The sequence below is a fragment of the Fulmarus glacialis genome, unplaced genomic scaffold, assembly GCF_000690835.1.
Source record: "Fulmarus glacialis isolate BGI_N327 unplaced genomic scaffold, ASM69083v1 scaffold8700, whole genome shotgun sequence".
NCBI lineage: Eukaryota > Metazoa > Chordata > Aves > Procellariiformes > Procellariidae > Fulmarus > Fulmarus glacialis.
The window spans coordinates 7,620-31,698 of NW_009187073.1; the positions used below are offsets into that span (position 1 = coordinate 7,620).

A 24,079-nucleotide genomic window follows, 5' to 3' on the forward strand; every position below is an offset into this window, starting at 1 on the left:
TGTAGCAAAATGAAGACACTAACAAGCCAGGGAATGCCAGGACTAAGGTTAGACCATGCATACTAGTTACTTTTGATAACATGCAGTTCTTGTACACGGATCAAGACACTACGCTGAGACCTCAGAGACTTAGACTGACTTCTTGAGGCATGAGAGTCCTCTGTGACTGGAACAACCACTTCAGGCTACATTTAAACAGGACCCGGTGGTATAAGCAGATAATAAATTTTAGGCATTGTTCACAATGAATCCACAAGCTCAAGTTAAATGCTTACGCTCCAGTTACAATACATGGACACAAAAAAGTAAACATGAATGGAATGACAAGCCTGTATGATGAAGAAAAGAGAGGATTATGCTAAGCTTCAGCTACCTCTCTTAGAGCTATAATCAATTTTGTTAAAAATGGGGTGAGCTTATTTCTGTTAGCAGCGGCCAAAAGAGAAGTAAAACGGTGTCATCCAGCCACATTCCCATGTGTTTTATTTGGTACAGGTCCGAAGCAAGTGGTGAGAGGGGCACCCTAGTTTCTTCTCCCTCCTCCATCCTGCAAGCACAACAGGGGAAGAAAAAAAAAAACATAGCTATCCCTAGAATGGAAATAAAAGATTCCATGCTTCTATAGAGATGTACCCTAGTCAGTTTAGAACATCTTTGACCAAATAAATTTTTTTTTTTTTGGCAAGAGGACGAATTTGTAGTGTTATCAAAATACTTTCACTGATACAAAAATAAAGTAGGTAACTAAAAGATTTAATTACAAAATGCAATTTACAGGCCTCATATGTCACTTTACTACTCTAAAATTAAGTATAAACATGTACAATACTTTCAGTGCTACTGCATTATTTACAGTGTTTGATTTTTACAGAAAAAAAACCCTGATAGCATGACTAGAAGGAACTGAAAAGGTAAGCTGAACTTAGAAAACAGCTTATGGTTTCTGGTCATCACAGGTGAAAGGCCAATATCTGAGAAAACAAAGTGTGATCCCTACAGGGCTGTTGGGCAGCAATACTAACATTCAGTGCTCTGGCTAATTAAAGCTTATTTTTTAAAAAAGCTTAGTGTTTTTACACTTATGGTTATATGGTAATATGCAAAAGTGAACAAGACAATCTCTGACTACAGAAATGTAAAAGTTTTGTATGAAAATACACCTTGTTTTTACTGGCTAATAACTGCTTTTGTCTTACTCCACACTGTTTCTAGTGTTTTCTTCAAAGCTTAAAAGCCCAGTTTTTGAAAGGGACATAGAATTCTCTTCCTAAACATTGGCAAGCTGGCTTCCTTCAGTGTTTGAGGTTTGAGGGACAGCTCACTGGGTTGCAGAACCTGGTGGATTCCAAGAATCCTTAACAAAAAATCAGGTGCTACTAGCAACGCTACTTTATCCTACTTCTTACTGGGTCCTTACCCTTTATTCCGGCATGAAAACAGAACTGGAAACTAGAAATATAATGACACTATGACTTCAAAAGGTTTTCCGGTATTTCAGTTGTTTTCTTTTTCTAAATACATACATCTATACATCTAAATAAACATCATCAACATCACTGTCCTCTATTTCTTCCTTGTGTTTTAAGTACATGGGCCAGACACATCCATCAAAGAGACCCGGTGGGTCAGGAACAGTTTAGTTACACGTACTTCTCCTCCTTTTGCAGTGATTGCACTGACTTTTGATACAATTGCAAGATACCACAGCCTTTAGCTAATTCACCTGCCTTGCTGTAAGAGCAAGGCTTCCAAACAAAAAAAAAGCCAGTATGAGAAAAGACATTTTTTTCCTCCCTGGAGGACTTTTTCCCTTTCCTATTTAGCAAAGCTTTTATTTTTCTGTTGAATTTAACATTTTTAAAGTAGTTACAGAATTTTTCTCTTACATATCAGAACAAAACCTTGCTATTTTAAGTGGTTGCCACAAAAAATGGGGACAGATTAATAAACGTCTACGTAATAAAAAAAAAAAACAACTGATAGTTAAAATTCAGAGGACATTTCCTATGAGACTGTGCACAGTCTGAATAAACAATTTGTGTGAGGCTAAGGAACAGGCGTAGTAACTTTTTCAAAATGGCACACTATCAGATCAAGAAGACTGTACTCCTGCTACAAAAGGCAAGGAAAAAGGATATGCATTTTAAGCGCCATTGACTCTCCAAACATGGAGACCATGGACAAAGAAGAGCGATATCTATAGAATGCCTTGTTTATTGCTGATCTGTGATAAGGCCACTCTGGGAATTTCTGCCCTAGAGAAAAACAGTGAGACTGCTTTCTGATTACACCATCCATCTGACCTACAGTAGCAGCTGTGAAGTAGTACCTATTAACATCCATAGATCCTACCCTGGAGTCAGGGACCCTGAACAGTACTGGCTGGGAACAGAAGCAGTGGCAGGTGTCATTGCTACTAAAACCTCCAGATTTTGCAATGTTACATTTTAATCATAAGGAGACCGTTCTGAAAAGCCCTAACTCTCTACTGCAGTTCTAAGAAACCAAAATAATAATTTCCAAGATACATTACTCATATTGCTGTGCAGTTAGAGCTCTCAGTTAACTCCTGAGAGTCCGAATTGATTGTCTTCAGTTTGCCTTTGCACATGTACCGACAATTGGAAAAATTAAAGAAGTCTCAACCCAGGAGTTTTGAGGAGAAAATGTCTAGAAGGCAGCATGGAACACTGATTGAAGACAAAGTTACGAACATAAGAATGCATCCTACGACGTACCATTAGCTTGGTGCAGGACAGCAAAAATCACTCATCCTCCCTTTCCAGAAAGGAACTAACACCTACAAGGGATTAGTTCATTAAACTGCTTGTAATTAACACTCAGATCTCTGGATGGAAAATACAGCAAATTGCTACAGTTTCCTTGTAGTGCTGGAATAAATGTCCTAGAGTGATGAGACCCACAGTTCTACAATGAAATACAGAATACTGGCAAATTATATTCCGCTTACACTGATTATATGTTTCCTATAAAGTTTAATGAATAAAGCCTATAAAAGAATTAAATTTAAATATTGCATTCTGTATCTTTATGTAAACACTGGCCCTCAGTAATCTCTAAAAGACCCTTTGAAGACATTCCATAAATGGTGGCACATTTTTCCTTGTTTCCTATGGAAATAAGGCTACAACATTAGTCTGTCTGCACACCTCCGATCCAACAGAGCTGTGATCTTGCAGACAAATATGGCTAACAGGCTCAAAATGCAATATGTAAAAGACAGTCAAGTCTTACAAAAAACAAGCAATCACGCTTCGGACAGCCCTAACAGCAGACATCCATGGACCCTGCGGATCCAAGAAAGGGAAAGGCTTAATTTGGTATTTGTAGTTCCAAAGTAAGGCACAAATTAGAAATCCAGAAGAAATTAGACTGTCCTCTTCCCAGATTGACACTGAATGGTAAGTAAGGCAAATTGCAACCCAGGATGGAAAAAAGATGAGACAGTTTTGTTGAATCATCCAAGTGTATACAGACATTGTGCTGCCTAGATTACAATACCAGCAGCTATTACTCCAACACTACATAACCTGTGTTAGAAAACATACCCAGATGTTTCTAAGGGAAAGCATCTCCCTTTTAGAAACCGAGTAGTCCTGTACAGCAAGTTGACAGATAAAGCCTTTTCCAGACGACGTGCCTAATGCACGCTTCACAAAAGAGAGCCATGTTTTTAGTACATACACTGCTTGCTGTCTACACAATTCAGCTGAGGAGACTGGTAGGTTCAGCGCCACCCTGAAGAATGGCGCAGTACTGCACAGCACCAATTCTCCACAATACGCTGTAGTTCTGAAAGAGATGACTCAGACCTTTCTTTTCTGCAGCATCCATAAGAGGTAGAAATCTATATTGTGTAAATCCTCTTTTTCTTTAGGAAAGAAAAGTAATTTTTAAAATTCAAATTAAGCTTTCTCATTTCTTCATTCTTTTTGTTGGCAATGATTTCATAAGATGAAACTACAGGATGTTGGGGGAAATTAGTATAAGTCTGGATGCCACTTACTCCACTCATAGGGATGTTTTTAGCATTGCCAATATCCTGTGTGAAATGTAAATATCAAGCAAATAATATACACAAGATTTTAACTCATTCCCAAGAAATTACTATAAATTGCTCTGTCTAAAGAATACTTCATAAATACATTTTTCGGAGTGCAAAGGCTTCCAAGCCCAAAATCTAAGTCAAATACAGCATTCTTCTGATGGCAGTCACAAATAACAAGGCATATCTTATTTCGTGTATTTCACAACACTTTTAACTGAAACACATGTAAAGGAATGTGACCTGAAAGACAATGGATTGTAGTTGTAGAATAACAGTGAAAATTTTAGATTACATATTAGATTGCAATTTAGATTGCAGATAACTTTTCTAACAACCAGCGATGACAGTTTTACACTTTTGAACCATTGCTCGCTGTAGTATCTGTATAACGAAGTCCTTTAATATTGTTGAAATCTACCACTGCAACTGCTAATTGATTCTTAAGGTCAGAATGTATATACCTAAATTTATCGCCAGATGACACCACGTTACTGTTACTCTACCGAGTCTTTGCAAAGCATGACACTGAAAAAGTAACTGCTGCCCCATATAATTCTTAAAATAAGCAATTTCAATCTTACAGCTTTAACATCTCAAAAAAAAAAAAAAACAACCCACTAGCAACTGCTAGACCAAATTAAGCAATTCATTTCTGGAATGTTTTCACAAAGTCATTTATTTCTTATTATAAATAAAGTTAATACTAGCAGAGTGTTGGGGTTTTTTTATTTTAAAGATACATTAAAATTCAAAAAAAAACTTAAATTGATTAGGAGCTTAAACTACCAAAATAATTCATTAAATATTTACAAGAAAAAAAACCCAGAAGTTCACAGCACCATACCTGTGCCCTTGCATGAACTTCCCCAAGGAGACCTGAGTATTGCTGTTCCAGATACTTTTTTTGTTTCTGCCAACAGCTTTGCTGTGCTTTCATCTGTTCAGCCATTTTGCTAAAAGCATCTTCCTGGCTCTGCTGAAGCTCCTTCATAGTATCAGACTTGTTCTTACAAATATATTCTAGGTGAGATATCTGTTTGACAAGGATTTAAAAAGAAATTATTTTACTTCTCAAAATACCTTTTTACTTTAATTGTACATATTAATTTAGGCACAGACTATTCCAACACAAAATCAAAACTGTAATTTCTTCAAAATATTTATTAAAACTAAGTAAAAGCCTTTCATGACAGATTACTTACTTGAATCTTGCAACAAAACTGAGACATATTTTGGAATAATACATTTTCCTTGGTTTCAGTTTTGCCATCCTTATACCACCTTGCAGATATCTGTTGCCTTCTTTGTTGGAAACCTGAACTGGCTATTTCCCATATTTTTTTGAAACAAGTGCATTAAACCTGGTGCTGCTAAATTAGTAATCTGAGTATACCAGTCCTTTAGCAGTTTGCAAGGATTGCAAGTAATAATGAAGAAACAGCCCTTAATTTTATTTTTTGTTTTATTGGAAAGCCAAGACGTTCCATATATTATTAAGTACTCAAATAATTTCAGGAAATTTTTTTCTCACAAGTAGCTCATTAGTTTACGATGTGTTTTCAAGAAGCATGAAGGTATTCACTCTGTGGTTTAACATTGCAGCTCCCATGCAAACTAAATGGAGTAATGAATCGAGCTAACCATGACCTCTAAATACACATGCCTACACTTCGTTACTAGAGAATATCAGCAAGATACCTTCTAAATAGATCACACAAAACTGCAGAAAAATTTTGTTCTCAGAAAGCAGGTACAACACAGGTAACAACACTGCCCCAAATCCCTGAAAAGCTGGTAAGTACATGAAAAGAGCCCTAGAGACTGCACAATCAATCTCAGTAACCATACTAAATTAAAAAGCAAGAAACAATAAGACACAACCCCCCCAAACACTGCCAACAATGTTCACTCCCTTCCCTTCCATTCCCTTTCCTCCTTTATTTCAAAAGGAAAATAAAGATGTACACCCAACGTGTATCCCAGAATTTATTTTATACTATCCCTCTTTAGTAATTTCCATTGACTGCTGGGTTATTTACCAAATGATGGGCAGAGTAAAAATGATTCACTGTAACCAGCCCTGTCCCTTACTCAGGCCAGAAGAGTGGTCACAATTCCAGCAGATGAGAAACATCCAAAAAAGCTTTTCCCTTCCTATGCCTCAAGAACAAAATGTCAGGGCAGCCAAGATGTGGAGTTGCTGTACTAAGACTGTAGGACTGGCCTGGTCAATGGAGCCAGAACATGAACTGAAATCCTAAAGAGTGCCATATGTTAGTCTGTGAAGCCAGTTTAAGTTATTTAAAAAGAGGTCTTTTCTTTCCTAAAAACTCAGGGATTTCTGGGGAGAAAGGCCATGTAAGCTTATTCACATTAAAACCATTCAGAAAAGTACAGCTTCTCCCTTAAACAAATATTGACATGTTTTATAAAAATAAGTATTTTCTATTGTATTTCTGAACACAAATTTCGTACTCCAAAAGTTACAATTAAATCAAAAAACCACACTGGCATTTTTTCAGATATCATACCTCTGAATCATAAACGTATAATTTAAAAATGATGTTCCTGGAGTAAGTGCATTTTGTTTCTGCTTTATGCTAAAATAAAGACTTGCTTTATTAGTGTAAATGACTAAGTTCTTTGAATTGCTTCATCAGTAAGATTAATTTATTTTGTTTTAATTAGGTCCCTGTGGCTAATATTGGCTAGTACTATTAGCATGTCCTGCACAGAAAGTGGAGCTTAGAGACTTCATACAGACTTCAGTCACATTTACATGCCCACAGCAATGGCATCAAACTGAGTTGCAGACAAGCCATAATTAATGGTATTGAATTATTAACGTCCAAATTCTTTTTGAAATAAGATGAATGTCAGTCCTTTTTAATGATACTGTGATGTGGACAAATGTCACTGAATTTAATAGAGGTAGCTGGTGCCTAAGGACACTTACCTTCTCATTAGCCCTGTTGAGGTCTAAGATCAGGGCATCAACATTCTCCTGCAAGACTGCACAAAGCTCAGACCAAGAGAATCTATCTAGGATGCCTTCTGGTTGTTTTATAAGCACACAGCCTGCTACCAAATGCTGGTATAAGCTATGGAGGAAGGTTAGCTTCTCCTGAGAAAAAAAGAAAAATTAACAGTTGTATCTGAACAGTCTTAGAATCCAAAGAGATGCATCATATGTGTAGTAATGTAAGCTGCATGCAGCTGAAAAAAACCCACAAAGCTCATTCTCAAACCTTTTCAAAAGCAGTATGGTTAATATTTGCAGTCATACATATTAAAATCAGATTAAGAAAACAGTTTCCACAAAATTTGTCTAATTAGACATAGCATATAAATAAAGAAAGCCCAGTCCTGCAGTCGTCACAACCATAACCTGATATAGATAAAAATTTCTGTGCTATTAGTAGATGCAATTTAATCATTCATGTTAACACTTTCAGGTACATTCAAATTGTACTCATTTCCAATATCTGCGTAGCATGCAGAAAATTGTCTGATTGGCTTGGCAGCACAACACACTGTTTATACAACTATCACTCTAAAGTCTTAACAATTTTTAAAATGGTTTTTGTGTAGATTATGTATGACTAAATTAGCTAGACAAAATAGGCTTATAGCTTCATCAGTTAAATTCCACAAGCCATAACTCATTCATTTAAACTGATTTTAGTCAGTAGTATAATAAATCGATGCAAGTTATAAATAAACTTTAGCAACAACAGCATGCCACAGAAATTCCAGCCTTCATCCTTTTAGTACATATATGCAACTTAGCGACTTTGATTAAGACAAAAAGAGAAAGCTCTATTTCAAAAGCCATGAAAAACAGAGCCTTTATTCAAAGCCTGTAAACCACTGTAAAGGTTCCCATTGTTTTCCAGGGGCTTTACATCAAGACTTTGCGGATGACCGAAATGGGGAACTATGGTTTTTCTGAGCCCTTTCCATTATACTTAGGTGCATTTTCTCACAATTATTTCATGGTATTTTAGGCAATAAAAAATTCTAGTTTAGTTCAGTTTGACTTTTTTCCTAGCAGATCTCCTAATTCCCCAAGGAAAATCCAGTGTGCCATAATCATTACATTTTTGCTTGAGCTGTGATAAACCAAGGATGATAATTATCCATTTGGCATGAAAAAAGGGATCCCAAGACCCAAAATCAATTCACACATGTTGAACGCAACCACAGTGTTGTAGACATGCTGACTTTACAATATAGCCAGGCTTCTAGTTTCCTTCACTCTAATCATTATCTGATGTGTATAACAATTCCAGCTGCTTCATGTGGACACTATTTAAATACCAGGCTGCAAAAGAGGTGGAAAGAATGTTTCCTTTTTACTCAGTTGGCATCCATGTCCAAATTTGTGGAAGTAATGAGCTCAATATGCACAACTATGATAAAGAATATCATTGCTGTTCTAGTACAGAACTGCTTTACTGGGGAAAAAAGCAACAAAATTAACATCTGTAAACAAATATAAGGAGAGAGAGAATAGTTCTGAAGTAAGACTTTGTGAAGCAATTCCCACGTATAACACACCACAATGAGCTAACAGGTGACAAATAAGAATTTCTAGGTTTTGTGGCACACAGGCGAAACTACCTCAATTCTACATTTGCTATCTATCAATTGCCATGTGAATCAGTAATTAACAACACATGATGATGGTACTATTGTATGTTCCAATTGTAAAACATTTTTGTTAACTTTCAATTTGAAAGAAAGAAATAATTGTTTGTCAGACGTAGCTCTTTAAATAAACTCAGTTGTTCAAAAATTCACAATACTGGAAGGGTTAAGCTATTAATTCTGATAGAGAAGGATCTGGAGAATGGTCACAGGTCAGCAGGAGAGCACCTGAAGAGCAGCACAAAGGAACTCCAGCCACTCCAGCCAGTAGGACAGCTTCATCGGGGGACCAACTTAAATGCCTCTATGCAAATGCACGTAGCATGGGGAATAAATGAGAGGAGTTACAGATGTGCGCACGCCTGCAGGGCAACGATCTTATTGGAATCACAGAGATGTGGTGGGATGGCTCCTATGACTGGAGTTGGGATGGAGGGATACAGGCTCTTTATGAAGGACAGGCAGGGGAGACCAGGCGGGGGTGTTGCCCTCTATGTCAATGACCAGCTGGAGTGCATGGAGCTCCACCTGGGGATGGATGAGGAACCGACCGAGAGCTTGTGGGTCAGGATTAAAGGGAGGGCAGGGACAGCTGACATTACGGTGGGGGTCTGCTACAGGCCACCCGACCAGGAAGACTGAGCGGATGAGGCCCTCTATAGACAGATAGAAGCAGCCTCACGTTCACAAGCCCTGGTCCTCATGGGGAGATTTCAACCACCTCGGTATCTGTTGGAGGGACAACATAGCAGGGCATAAGCAATCCAAGAGGTTCCTGGAATGCATTAATGATAACTTCCTTCTCCAAGTGGTAGAGGAGCCAACGAGGAGAGGTGCTATGCTGGACCTTGTTCACACCAACAAGGAGGGACTGGTGGGGAATGTGGAGTTCAATGGCAGCCTTGCCTGCAGTGACCATGAAATGGTGGAGTTCAAAATCCTTACAGCACCAAGGAGGGCACACAGCAAGCTCACTACCCTGGACTTCAGGAGAGCAGACTTTGGCCTCTTCTATCCATGCTTGGTAGAGTACCATGGGATAATGCCCTGGAAGAAAGAATGGCCCAAAAAAGCTGGTTAATATTCAAGGATCACCTCCTCCAAGCTCAGGAGGAAATCAGGCAAAAATGCCAGGAGGCCTGCATGGATGAACAAGGAGCTCCTGGGCACACTCAAACACAAAAGGGAAGCCTACAGAGGGTGGAAGCAAGGACAGGTAGCCTGGGAGGAATACAGAGAAATTGTCTGAGCAGCCAGCGATCAGGTTAGGAAAGCTAAAGCTCTGATAGAATTAAATCTGGCCAAGGCGACAAGAAAAGCTTCTATAGGTACATCAGGGATAAAAGGAAGACTAGGGAAAATGTGGACCCTCTCCGGAATGAAACGGGAGACCTGGTTGCCCAGGATACGGAGAAGGCTGAGGTACTCAATTTTTTGCTTCGGACTTCACCGGCAAGTGCTCAAGCCTCACCGCCCAAGCCGCAGAAGGCAAAGGCAGGGACTGGGAGAATGAAGAGCCGCCCACCGTAGGAGAAGATCAGGTTCAAGACCATGTAAGGAACCTGAAGGTACACAAGTCCATGGGACCTGATGAGATCTGTCTGTGGGCCCTGAGGGAATTGGTGGATAAAGTTGCTAAGCCACTATCCATCGTATTTGAGAAGTCGTGGCAGTCCGGTGAAGTTCCCACTGACTGGAAAAGGGGAAACATAACCCCCATTCTTAAAAAGGGAAAAAAGGAAGACCCGGGGAACTACAGGCCAGTCGGTCTCACGTCTGTGCCCAGCAAGATCTTTGAGCTGATCTCCTGATAACTATGCTAAGGCACATGGAAAATAAGGAGGTGATTGGTGACAGCCAGGATGGCTTCACTAAGGGCAAATTGTGTCTGACAAATTTAGTGGCCTTCTCGATGGGGTTACAGCGTTGGTGGATAAAGGAAGAGCAACTGACGTCATCTATCTGGACTTGTGCAAAGCATTTGACACTGTCCGGACGCATGACATCCTCGTCTCTAAATTGGAGAGACATGGATTTCACGGATGGACCACTCCATGGATAAGGAATTGGGTGGATGGTCACACTCAAAGAGTTGCGGTCAACAGCTCGATGTCCAAGTGGAGATCAGTGATGAGTGGTGTTCCTCAGGGGTCAGTATTGGGACTGGTGCTGTTTAACATCTTTGTCAGTGACGTGACATGTCAGTCAGCAAGTTTGCCAACAACACCAAGCTGTGTGGTGCAGTCGACACACTGGAGGGAGGGGATGCCATCCAGAGGGACCTTCACAGGTTTGAGAGGTGGGCCTGTGTGAACCTCATGAAGTTCAACAAGGCCAAGTGCAAGGTCCTGCACATGGGTCGGGGCAATCCCAAGCACAAATACAGGCTGGGTGGAGAATGGATTGAGAGCAGCCCTGAGGAGAAGGACTTGGGAGTGCTGGTTGGTGCAAAGCTCAACATGATCCAGCAATGTGTGCTCGCAGCCCTGAAAGCCAATTGTATCCTGGGCTTCATCAAAAGAAGCGTGACCAGCAGGTCAAGGGAGGTGATTCTCCTCCTCTACTCCCCTCTTGTGAGACCCCACCTGGAGTACTGCGTTCAGCTCTGGGGCTCCCAACATAAGAAGGACATGGACCTGTTGAAGCAGGTCCAGAGGAGGGCTACGAAGATTGTCAGGGGGCTGGAGCACCTCTCCTGTGAAGACAGGCTGAAAGAGTTGGGGTTGTTCAGCATGGAGAAGAGAAGGCTCCGGGGAGACCTTATAGAAGCCTTCCAGTACCTGGGGGGCGCCTACTAGAAAGCTGGAGAGGGACTTTTTACAAGGGCATGTAGTGATAGGACAAGGGGTAATGGCTTTAAACTGAAAGAGGGTGGATTTAGATTAGATATAAGAAAGAAATTCTTCACTATGAGGGTGGTGAGGCACTGGAACAGGTTGCCTAGAGAAGCTGTGGATGCCATGCCCCATCCAGTGTTCAAGGCCAGGCTGGATGGGGCTTTGAGCAACCTGGTCTAGTCGAAGGTGTTCCTGCCCACGGCAGGGGGCTTGGAACTAAGTGATTTTTAAGGTCCCTTCCAACCCAAACCATTCTATGATTCTATGATATAGAAGGAAGGAGAACCAGTATGTCCTGAGATCTTGTAGATATTAAATACATATTTCAAATACATATCTTAAAATCACGTTTTGGGGATAAATCTGTTAAGACCAACAGTAACCATCTGATGTATGTAAATGTATAAAGTTGAGATTAAACAAAGACTCTTTTTGACACTCATCTTGTCTCTGGTAATACCTCCATATCCTTCTGGTAAGCCCTGGTAAGCTTCTGGATTTCATTCTCAGATTCTGTGGCACGTACTTTCTCCTTCTCCCAGCACTGCTGTACATTCTGTAGTTCCATTTTTAAAGTTCCTATTAAAGTCTCTCTGTCTGCACACTTAGTGTGCAGATGATTTAACTCTTTATTGGCATCAGCCAGGTTATCCTGAGCTTCCTGTAGAACAGAGGCATGGAACAGAAAGGCTAGTAAGAATTTTACTCTATAAAATGTTACTTTAGTCCAGTGCTCAGCATCTGAGGAAGCAAACAGTCATATAGCCGTATGTGTTCAGAAGACTCCAGGCTAAGCTGACAGTATCTCATCAATAATAGAATTTCAAAATTGACAATAGTCCTTCTCGACAGCTTGTAACTAGTCAGCATCAGAAATCCATCTCTGAGAGTCAAAAGCTCCATGATGCAGTGACCTTTGGAATCCCCTCTACCCCCACAACTGAGATGCAGAATGCAAGGATGCAAGTTATCCTCTGCAGAGTGGAGAGTTCTCAGAGCTAGTGAAAAGATACATTATCTTCACAAGTAAATCTCTGATCCATTACAGCTGAGTCGGTAGGCAACACAGACAGCCATTGTTACCCACTGTATTCTTTATCTGCATGATAAAAAAATGTGAAGACTCTCTTTGGAGGTTTGACCACAGGAAGAAACTAATAATCAGAAATGGTCATAAATACAATCAATATGTTACCAGTACCAAATCTCACAAGGTAAACAAAGAACTTAATACACTACCCATTTCAGCCAAAAGATTGCTGAGATGGAGTGGACAAATACACATGCTTTCCTCTCCTACAAGCACTGGACTTCCAGCACTGCTGAAGTTTGCTAAAGGTTTGTTTTTCATAAAATCACAGCTGTTTATATAGGAAATATAAGAGCAAAGATACTCCCAATTCATCACACAGTAACAACTTCTATTTTTCTTAATGAAAATATTAGAAGATTAAAGCGATGTTAAATTTCTAACACAAATGTTTTCAGACTGGATCAAGTTTTCACTCATGTATACGATTTTATTACCAAAAATTTAAAGAGATCAGAAACTGGTGTACTGCATAAAAACCAGCACCGTCTGTGTGTAGCAAACTCAGTTTTTGCATGAAGAATACAAGTATCTATTGCAATGGGTTGCAAAATTTTTAGGTGCCTTACAAAGGTGCTGCAACAGAAGCAGAAGTCTTAAGTCTTCTTAACATAAATTACTAAAGAAAGTTCAGATCAGATGACAGGAGATCATGTGCAAGTATCAATTAATACGAAAATTCAATGAGTGTTGCAGAAGTATCTGTGACTAAACTGAAGCGATAAAGCAGCATATCCCCAGCAACAGAATCTGAGAAACACTGGGAGTAGAGACATTCTATTTTGGCAGTAATATAATACACTGCCAGTTGGGAGATTAAGTTTAACCATGACCTCAGGACTTCTCACTCCCTTGGCCACTGATGTAACCAGACAGGACATTACAAAAGTGGTGTGTCAGCCAAAAACAGAGACAAAAAAAAAATTCTTGTTCAAAAACTAAAGAAAAGAGTTCTCAAGTGTTTTTATCAGTTCCCAGGTAGATTTTACTCTAAGAAATTCTGGGCTGCACATTGTACAACTGTTAAGGATGACCTGCATTAACCATGCATTAACTTGTCTGATAAACACAAACATCAAAAAAAATTAACAAAGTAAAGGATAGCGTTAGTAAAATGTGTTTTCATATGAACAGAGGTAATTAAACTCTCTTCTCCTTTTCTTGAGAAAAACAGTTAAGAGAAAAAAAATTACTGATGCTGATTTCAATGTAAAACAATACTCTGCAAATTGATAAATCTATTTCAAATTATTTCAGAAGTGCAATCATTGAAATGATCAGTTATGTAGTCTAAGGTGCTAACCAGAATAAAGCAGCATACAAGGTAAACCAGTCTGCTCAACAGAATACAATGATACAGAGACTTATTCTGATAAGAAAAAAAGATGCCTTAAATCCCGAAAGATATTTTTTGCAAAACTTTCAAATTTTATGTTAAATTCACGAAACCATACCTTAAGGTCTTGATTTAAAGCACACATTTTCTCTTTGGATATCTCAAGTTCTTTTGTCATCTTTTCACACAAAGCCTTCATTTTCCCAAGCTGTGAAAAATATGGAAGTCAAACAGAAAGGCTACATAATCCCTTGAACATAAAGGAAAAATTTTGTATATAAATGTAAGGAAAAAATTGTTTTCAATTCCTTTGAAAATATTTATACTGTGTACAATCTAAATAATGTGCCATTACAAAAGCACTAAATAACTCTTTTATAATGATTTAAGATAAATAGCAGTGGCAGAATCCCAAACTGAGTCCACTATTAACTTTCCCATCAACTCTCAAAATACTGACAAAAACACAGACTTTGAAATGCATTTGAAAAAGTAATAAATTCAGATTATGATCTGGGGAGTGGTTTGAGAAAACAAGATTTCAAAGTCAGTGGCCATTCGCAGAAGTTATCCAACTACGAGCGTGGTCTCTACTTTTTACTGAGTGCTGGATAGTACTCACATACCCGTAAAAAGCAGCAATGTTCCCAAGAGGCATGGTGACTACTGAACTGTTTGTGGTGTTACAAGCAAGCACCTTAGAGGTAGCTCATGACCATAATGTGTACTAGCTTCACTTTCCACTTTCAAAAAAGATAACACCACATCATTATAATCCATATTTTTGGCTACCTGATGATGAGGTTAGCAATACAAATGTCTGAAAGAAAGCATCGAATAGAGATGTATTATAATGCAGGTTACTGCCGGCACTTGAGCATTAAGGAGCAACTCAGAAGTAAAATATATCATTTACAAAATTTACAAATTACTTTGGTAATTATATTTTTGTTTGATCTCAAATCAGGAGACCTGGCAGAACCCTTAGAAATAATTACAGTAAATTACAGAATGCTACTGGAATATTTCCAGTCTTTTTGTTGGTTTACTAGCCTTCTCTCTCTCCCCAAACATATTCTAGCCTCTGCACTATACACAAAGTCAAAACCCTGTTATCTGTCAAAAACAAAACACTTATACACCTTTCAGTCACACAAATGAACTAGATCGTTTAATCTAATGTTTAACACAGTAAGTTAAAGGTGACACATGACAAGTTTACCAGCACGTTTCACACATACATACAGGTGTACATGTACATTAATAACTCCACCAATATGTGGGGTCTTCTTAAAAATCTCTCGTAAAAAGAACCACTACATAATTACTCAAAACTAAACCCTTACTGCTGTGTATTAAAACATCCTGTTTTTATTGCACAGTGCCCTTCATAGTCCCTTCGTGCATTATCGTATTATTAAAAAGTTTTATTACTAAACATATCTAATATATAAAAAGCCAAAAGCAGTGTTATCTATGGGGGCAGGGGTAATCAAGAAGGACAGAGCACTGCCCTTTCTGTGCACCATGAAGGTGCTCGGTGATCTCTGGCTCCATATGACAACTTCAGGGTCAGTCACATGCAGTCCTACTGGGAAGTCTTGTGGCAGGTCATCAGTTGGTCCTGCTCTGCTTGCGATTTATTTTCCTTGACAGTTCATTCTTCTTTCTGTCAGAATACTCTCTTTGCTTTCTTAGCAGCCACCCCCTTGGTCTCCCCACTGCTGTCTCTGGCACAGTTTCACAACAAAGCACATCACTAAGCCAAGGCCTGCTGAGTCGACTTTTCAACTGTGCTGCCTATCACGTGATGTTCCTCCTCCCAAATAACAATTCGCTGTGGGTAATACGTTCCTAGTTACTCTGCAGCTTCCAGACTTGGGTCTCAAAAGAGTTTCATAATGACTATACACATCGGTTCTCTTATCTCACTGGGAGAGACCTAACAGTGCTTGCTGTTTACAGAAGTATAATTGTTTCCATGGTCACTTATTTTTGCGCCCGTTGAACAAACTCAAAGGTCTTGCGGGAAACCGTCTTTTCCCAATAAAAGGGGCAAAGCCGATATACTTTTCTTCTGGTTTTTTCTTTTCTTTTTTTTTTTTTTTTTAAAAAAAACGTGAGTGACTAGCTAGACTATGCATTTGTCAAAACAAAAGACGAAACCTAGAAATGAAAAATCAGTACTGCCTTTTTTACAATCTTATCACACCTTGCCTTTCTGTATTTGCCGATTTTATCCAAAGATAAGCTAATTACAAGTTTCTACAGAAAGCTTTAACAGTGCAGTTAACTTCTCTCTACAGCCTTTAAAGCCACAAATTCAGAAAACATTTACACCCAAGAGGATTAATTTAATCACATTAGCAATACAAATGAGAACATAAATGCAAGATTGTGACTTTTCAGTCAGTGAAATAAAAGGCCAGTAGGACTGCATGGAAAACATTTGATTTTTTTCAAGGGTAAGACTTCCAAAATTCAAATATTTCCATTATTGTCTCAGATAACCCAAAGACAGTATGTCACAGTCCTATTTTACTTGAAAAGACCTCAAAATAGCACCAAAAGAGATTTCATCATAAACACACTCATCTCAGAAAATTATGCCACTTTTTAAATGTACAAGGGCATGCACATTTACAGAACTGATACCAATGACTGTTGAGGCTCAAGTGTTGTGCATTTAGGAATATCACTGTATACACTCCCCAACTCTTAAATCATCATCTTTTAACTGAAAGCCTAGATATGAATGGCTTGTTTTCCTGAATGTTTATTGAAAATAATAACCCCAACAGGTTTAATAAGAAAACAAAACCAAATTAAACTAAAAAGAAAAAAAGAAAAAACCTCTTCTCCCTGCCCCCCAAACGTAAGTGAAACTTCACTGTAGGGCAAGCTTAGGGAAATAGTAGTGACAGAGATTATTTCTTTGGGTATATGTGAAGCTGTCAAGTCAACATTCCCACTCTCTGACCTTTTTTACAAGCAAAGCATATGTACTGCTGCAGGCTGAAGGCGATACATATAGAGCCAAACAGTGCAAGTGTTACCTCATTAGACGTATCTTCCAGCTTGCTCTGGTAAGCTGTCAAGGTACACCTCAAAGTCTCAAGGACAGAGAGGCTCGGAGGTTTATCTTTGTCCTTACAAGTGCCTGAAGAAAAATACAGAATGAAAATTAAGCCTTAAAGCCACAGAGAGAAAACTACTCACTCTGGATGAGGGGTATTAAAATTAGTTAGGGCTTCAGTGACAATACAAAACACTGAACAGCAGCCTTGTTTGCCACAAGAGATGCAGCTGAATAGCCATACTTTCACAGCAAATACAGCTGAAAGACATTCGTATAAAAGCTTTAATACAAGATACAGAACTGTAAATTCTGGATTACATTTCTACCTAATGTATTTGGTATGCAGTCTTGCATATAATTTCTACTGTGGTCAAGTCTGTGTCACTCAGTCAGACCAGCCAACTTTAAAACCACACAATAACACACTTTGAAAAACATGTTGCCTGAAAGTTAAGTATGTTACACTTTTCCTGACATTATTTTGCTGTTGTGACTAAGCATGCATATTATAATGTAGTACTTCATTTACTCAAAGCTTTACTGAGCCAAAGATCACATGACTATGTTATGCTTGGAGAGGTCTTAAAAACCTTTTAAATGATCTTGAATTTCATTCCAAAGGAAATACTAAAAAAAATTTATTATCTGTCTGCAGAGTCCTACATAATGTTTCAATTATAAATCTTAAAGCTGATATATCCATTATATACACACTACACTTATTTATTAAACCTTTAGACGGAGACTTCTGATCTGGTTGCCTTAATTAGGGACATATGAACAAGTTTGAGCATTCCAAAGCCCGTAGTACAATGTGCTAAGAAAGCAAAACAACACTGTATTGATCAAGAGGTCACAAGATGCCAGCTGATACTAAATTTCCAAGAAGAAATTATTCATTTTTTTCTACTGTTACAGCAAAATACCAGGTTATTGACAGATTCTTCTTCTCAGCGTTATTTACAACAGTATGCAGCATTTATCAACCTATTTGTAACAAGTTATAGTATCATCTTTTCCACAAGTCTTAACATGTTCTGTAAGCAAAACTAACTTTACCAACGCTAATAGCACCCTTATTTTGCAAAAGAATTGAAAAAATCTGTGGCAGTTGAACTCCAGAGAGGCTAAACAATCATAACTCCCAGAAGAATTAAATGATGATACAACTGTTTATCACCTCTGAAAGGTCAGTGTCACTAAGCAATTTACCTAGGATGGTTCATAAAGTCAAGTCAGACACTAAACTCTAAGCCTTTTCTTTGGCTCCCCATACGACTTTGTCAGCTAGAGGAGGTGCACTTACAGACTTGCAGGTTGGTTTTTTTGAAGAATCCTATGGTTAGTGTTATCTAATAAGCATGATACTCTACTCAAAGCATTATACAAAAATGATAGATTTATCCTGTAGGCTGTACATAATGCACCAATAGTAGTCAGTGGAAAATTTACACATATGCACAAGTCGGAAAGCATTGCCAACAGCCGCCCTGAAAATCTTTTCAATTAATTAGCCTCTTCTCTCCCAACCCTTTGATAATAACAGAAAGCATAGAGTACTATTCAGGTTGGACACTAACTTTTCATTTTGACTTGCCAGCCACTGTCAAAGTCACACCTAGTCAAACCAATGCAGGTTTGCAAGATTGCTTTCAGTAACAGGAGCAAGCTCTGCTCTACAGCACGCAAGCAAATTTAAAGAGAATGCACATCCCAGTGACAGACTTCTGCTCTGTCCTATCAGCCACCCCAGTGGACACCTTTAGTTTCTAAAGGTCTACAGTGTCAGGGAAAAGCAACATCATCTTCATGAGACTCCAGTGCCCTTACCCAAACTTCTGAGTCCTAGAGATGTCCCAAATAGCATCAACCAATTAGAATCAACCTAAGAGGAATTCATAAAATCTGACCTTTCGTGAGAAGTTTAGATTTCACATTTAAGAAAGAGACTAGTAACACCTTACTATTATTTTTATCACTTAACCACAGCTATAGTTAAGGATGCACAGGGCTCCAGTCCTTGTCTTCTCAATTACACAAGCAACTTTTTGCTACTACCCATTGTAGGAACATTTTGCAGTGATCTTGTTGCACAGAAAAAAGAAAGTACTATTATTCCATACTTCTAGCTCTAGAGAAGCTGTAACTCTTAATTCTCATTCAGCTTAAAATAATACCAATTAAGTCAACCTAGGGGTTGTCTTCCATCCCACAGTTTTCATCAAGCTGTCTAAGTAATGTATCTTCATTTCTAAAGTCCCACCTTGCAATGCTGAAACATGCCTCTGAACTATCTTGACTTACATCATGTTTGCCGAAACCAAACTTTTGCCAGTAAACTTTCCATGCTGGCATTCCTTGCTTTTGCTGCAACCCTATTTTCTAGGCAGCCCAGTCTGCCAGCAGAAATACCAGATTCCACCTTCCTGCACTAGCTGAAAACAAGCCTATGGCTTTAACACAGGCCAAATGTTGTCTGCCTTCATACAGCTATGCAAGAGACATGCAACATAATCCAAATGGCCCTCTCTTGCTGGAGAGGCCCTTCTTCAGCAATGAGGGGAAAAAAACCCCAATACTTAAAGCATTTGCCCAGCATCACCTAAGAGTTTGGGTTCAACAGGAGTCTGACAGGGGTGAGTCTGACAGGAGTGACTAAACTCTTAAACGTGCTGCTTCAGACTTCCTACTAACGGTACTTGGCCTGGCTGGGACAGAGTTAATTTTCTTCATAGCGGCTCATATGGTGCTGTTTTAGATATTTGAGCAAAACAGTACTGGTGGCTGGCGTTAAATGGTGACACTAACTCAAAGCAGCTAACACTTCTAGCACTTTACTCAGTTCCCTTTTTTTGAGATTACTACCATCGCAATTTTTTTTTCCTGAAATGAAGACCAACTTCCCTGAGCACAAACCCTGTTGCGAAATAACTGCAAAATACGATAAACTGAACAGGGACAAACTGAAATAATGCTAATTGCCCAGTAAGAACAACAATGCTGTGGAAAATTTATAAAGGTCACTTAAAAAGGAGAAGACGTAGATTTATGCTTATTATTTTGGAATGTATAAAGAAAAAAAAAACTTTTTAAAATACCTTGGGTTTTAATCTTAAAACCAGAAAGTTTTCTCTTCTTTTTTCTGAATAGCCCAACAATCACAGCCTAATCAGCACTTAAATGAAGGGGCTGGACCTTTGATATTGACAGATTTTTAAGCAGATCTCTTAACCACTTGAGTTAAATGTTAAAAACAAAAACAAGAAAGAAAGCCTGCCCAGCCACCTGTGGCTCATGTAGCGCCTCATCTGCTAATTAGACTACAAAAATTTATTTAAGATTTTTACTTTTATTGGCACCTAGGCATTCCCATTTCAAATATGACTACATTAAACATTTTTTCGAAAATCAAAAGAAATAGTTAAATAACAAATTTGTAAGTACAACCCAGTAAGGGAATAGCATTAAACATTTACGTTTCACACTTAGAAGCGTAGTAAATATGTAGAACAAATGTCTTAGTCAATGTCCATTTTAATATTAGCTCTGTCCACAGCAGAGCTAGGTTTGACTTTCTGCCTCAACGGAGGCTCTGCAGATATGCTGAAGCTTAAAGAAAAGATCTCTTTAAATAAGATCTTTCAAAGTTTACTTTAAACAAAGCAAATTAATACTGAAGTTACTGTTACTGAATCCCTAATATTATAGAAACAGGTCAAAGCTGTTCTCTGCAAGGTTTACCACTAGGGAGAATAGAAAACCTACCCAAAAGACAGTTACTGCTTTGGAAACTGCACTTTGGCAGCAGCATCCAGCCCCCCCCCGAACTGCTGAAGCCCCTCTGGGCACGTGGAACTTTGCAAGATGGAGGAAAACACAGAGTTTTGAAGAGCTTTTCAGTCTGACGTATCTACAGTAAACCTACAGGTATCACCCACAGGAATTACATTTGTAATTACAGAATAAAACTGATACTAGTTCCCAAACAGAAATCATATAGCCCATGTGAGGAAATCAATGCATCACAGACTCAAGGCTAGGCTTGAGGACAATACAAATCTCAGGGAATTCCTTTATTCAATTCTAACAGTACCAGGCCCCCCAAAAAAAATCTTTTTGTGAAGATACCAAAAAATGCATCTTCATTTAAAGGTGTTACACGACCCATTTATGTCTACTGTTGCTAAAAAGTGCAGAAACATATCATCACAATTTACATAAAATAAACCCATTTGCTCTTTAACCAACATTTTGCCTGTCTTCTTCCAGTTTACTTGCACTGTAAGTTGGAAGCATTTTGTGTCTAGTATATGATTTGCTAACAGGAAACACATAGAGAAAACTTTTATAGATAGTTTTAAATGAAGATTTTTAAAAGTGTACTATTTTCACTTTTAAAAAAATTACTAGCTTTGATGTTAAAGTTCAGCTTGTCTGTGTTAGCCACTATTTCAAATGTTTAAACAGGCAGCAGTTTGTTGAGTTTGAAATAATAATTACATATAAAGCTAGGTAGCAGAGTGACAACCACTGACTTAAAATTAATTTTAATGAAAACAGAGAAATATTTGTTCTGCATTAGATCAAGGGAATGCAATATAGTACTAGTCCACAATCAACAGTAGAAAGTATTGTATTATATCATGTGTCCTACACAACCTTTGTGAATATATGACCTTTAAGTTGCTGAAGGTTGCCTCAGAATTTGGCTCAGTTCAGGCAAAACATCTGTTCCCTTTGCAGGTATACTGTAAGGACTTTTTTCTCAGTTGGATTTAGAGCACAGCAAGTGAGCCCTTTTCTGACCGATCATATACACCCCAGCATTTGTAAATCAAGCTCTGGGCTGACAACAGCAGGTCCACATTCCGTCACCCTTTCTCAGCTAGCAAGGCCATTTGACTGCTGTGAGAACTGCTCTTATCATGTCATCAAATCAAAGCATGTTGAGAAGAGGGAATGCAAGAGGCATCTGCAGAATTCCCACAATGTAGTGACTTTGGAACATTGACAGATGCATCTGTCATTTTATACCTTCAACTAACCTGCTGTCCGCTGGCCTGACATAGCAAAGCTGTCCAAGAGTAACTCCAGCTCTCTCATGTTGTTTTCATACGTCTCTGTTAGAAAGACCTGGTGTTTCTTGGCCTTTATTTGACAGGAGATACAGACAAGAGGGGAAAAAAAGAAACCCATTAAAATAGTAAACAGAAGAAATACAGATCACAATGGTATTTTTGTTCCTCTTTAAATTTAAATTCCTGCTATATTTCTTACTACTCCTTTTCTTGAGCCAAGAGACCTAACATGACATCACAAATAAGTAACACAGAACCCTGAAACACACTTAAAATAGAACTAAAGGCTTGAGGTAGTCAAATGAAAAAGAAAAAATGTTGTTGTACTAAAACCTAGTCTTGATCATCTTCTCCTTTAAAAATATCTTAATGAACATTCATTAACTGCTGCCCATCTATGCAAGCAATGAAATCTATTGTTACACCCTGCAAGGGCATCCAGAAAGACACCAAATTACTGGCAGACAGGCTAGAAATTCATGATTTGGCACTCAGTCAAATCCCACACCTATTCTCATTGCAAACCTGCCTACTTCAATTGTTAGTATCTTCCATGCTTGATAGTGATTTCTTCAATATCAAAAATTCCTCCTTATGCATGGAATATAAAGCAGCAGAGTCCTTCAGCTCCTATCACTGAATTTTCTTAAAGAAAGCTGTTCACTAAGTGCAGCCTATTGTTCAAATGAAGACACTGCCTTTATTCTGAGGGTAGAAAGGTATTACAGCAGATTTTTTAATCACTACAATAGAAAGACTATATCAAATCGTTCCTTCAATTTATATCTGACATTAAAACTTGCAATTTTCAAAGACATGAATCTGTAATTCCAGACAAGACCAAGGTCCTCTTGGACATACATAGTTCTGACTTCTCAAAGAAATGTACAATTTTAGCAGACTGACAAAAAGTAATACATCTCAGCAGTTAGTGGAAAAAAAAACCAAAAACCAAAAAAACCCACAACAAAAAAAAACCAAAACCCAAACAAACAAAACAAAACAAAACAAAACAAAAAAGGCCAACAACCCCTCCCCCCAAATCAAGAGGAAACTAGATTTAAATAACTTCACGATTTTCTTATGACAAAGGTTATGCTCAAAGATGTCTCATTACTTTTAATTACTCAATATATTTTTATTCTAAATTCTAACACCTATTTGAGTAATTTCCATTTCTACTTGGTGATGGAAGGTTATCCTTGTTGTATTGAGAAAAATCCTACTGTTTTCTATCATATCTATAAACTATTGCTTTAGTTATGCTTCACTGCATGTATAAGGATCCAGTCAATTTCTCAAGTCTGGGAAACATCCTCTGCAAGAAAACTGCTACATACTGGTAGCATATAACTGTCAGGCTGAAAAAACAAGAAATGCATTTAATTCTCTGCAGTGTTCTTCACTATTCAGTTTAAATATTTTATAAATTTGCTTTACTCTTTCAATTTTAATTATATGTACTGTATATCAACTAATATATTATTCATATGTGTATTTCAATGTTGGGTCCCCTGCAGCATTTACACGCCTTTCCTTGTGTGAGAGTTTGTACTACACTTCATAAAGAATTTCCAAACCACTTCTATATATTCAAAAATAGCTAAGTTTTAATTCTTACCCTATAAAATTATCTATATAAATAGAGCTTGTAATTGCTGAGCTCCAGTCAAAATATTTTATGGAATGCAAACACATTAAAATAATTTACTCTCATGTACTCATATCATCGCAAAGACCTCACATATTACAAATAAGAAAATAGAACAATATGATCAGCATCACAATAAAATAAATACTCTTTTTACATAAACCACTCCAGCATAGACAAAGTCAGACTAAATCTTCCCAGAAAAACCTTTTCCCATGGAAAAGTCAAATGTGAGAATTTTTCTTCAATCTCCTCATCCAATTTTTTCATTTGGTTTAGTTAATTTACC

General features: G+C 38.1%; 1 protein-coding gene across 1 annotated transcript in view; it reads right to left on the reverse strand.

The window, feature by feature from the left end:
- CCDC171 (coiled-coil domain containing 171) overlaps positions 1–24,079 on the reverse strand; it is a gene marked incomplete at its 3' end in the record, with an annotated part of 72,961 nt that overhangs the window by 7,190 nt on the left and 41,692 nt on the right. Inside the window, exons 9-14 of the mRNA XM_009573753.1 lie at positions 22,107–22,209; positions 17,039–17,142; positions 14,101–14,190; positions 12,017–12,217; positions 7,026–7,193; positions 4,914–5,102 (exon numbers count right to left, since the gene is read on the reverse strand). Of these exons, the coding sequence (XP_009572048.1) occupies positions 4,914–5,102; positions 7,026–7,193; positions 12,017–12,217; positions 14,101–14,190; positions 17,039–17,142; positions 22,107–22,209 (855 nt within the window). The remainder of the gene's footprint in view (positions 1–4,913; positions 5,103–7,025; positions 7,194–12,016; positions 12,218–14,100; positions 14,191–17,038; positions 17,143–22,106; positions 22,210–24,079) is intronic.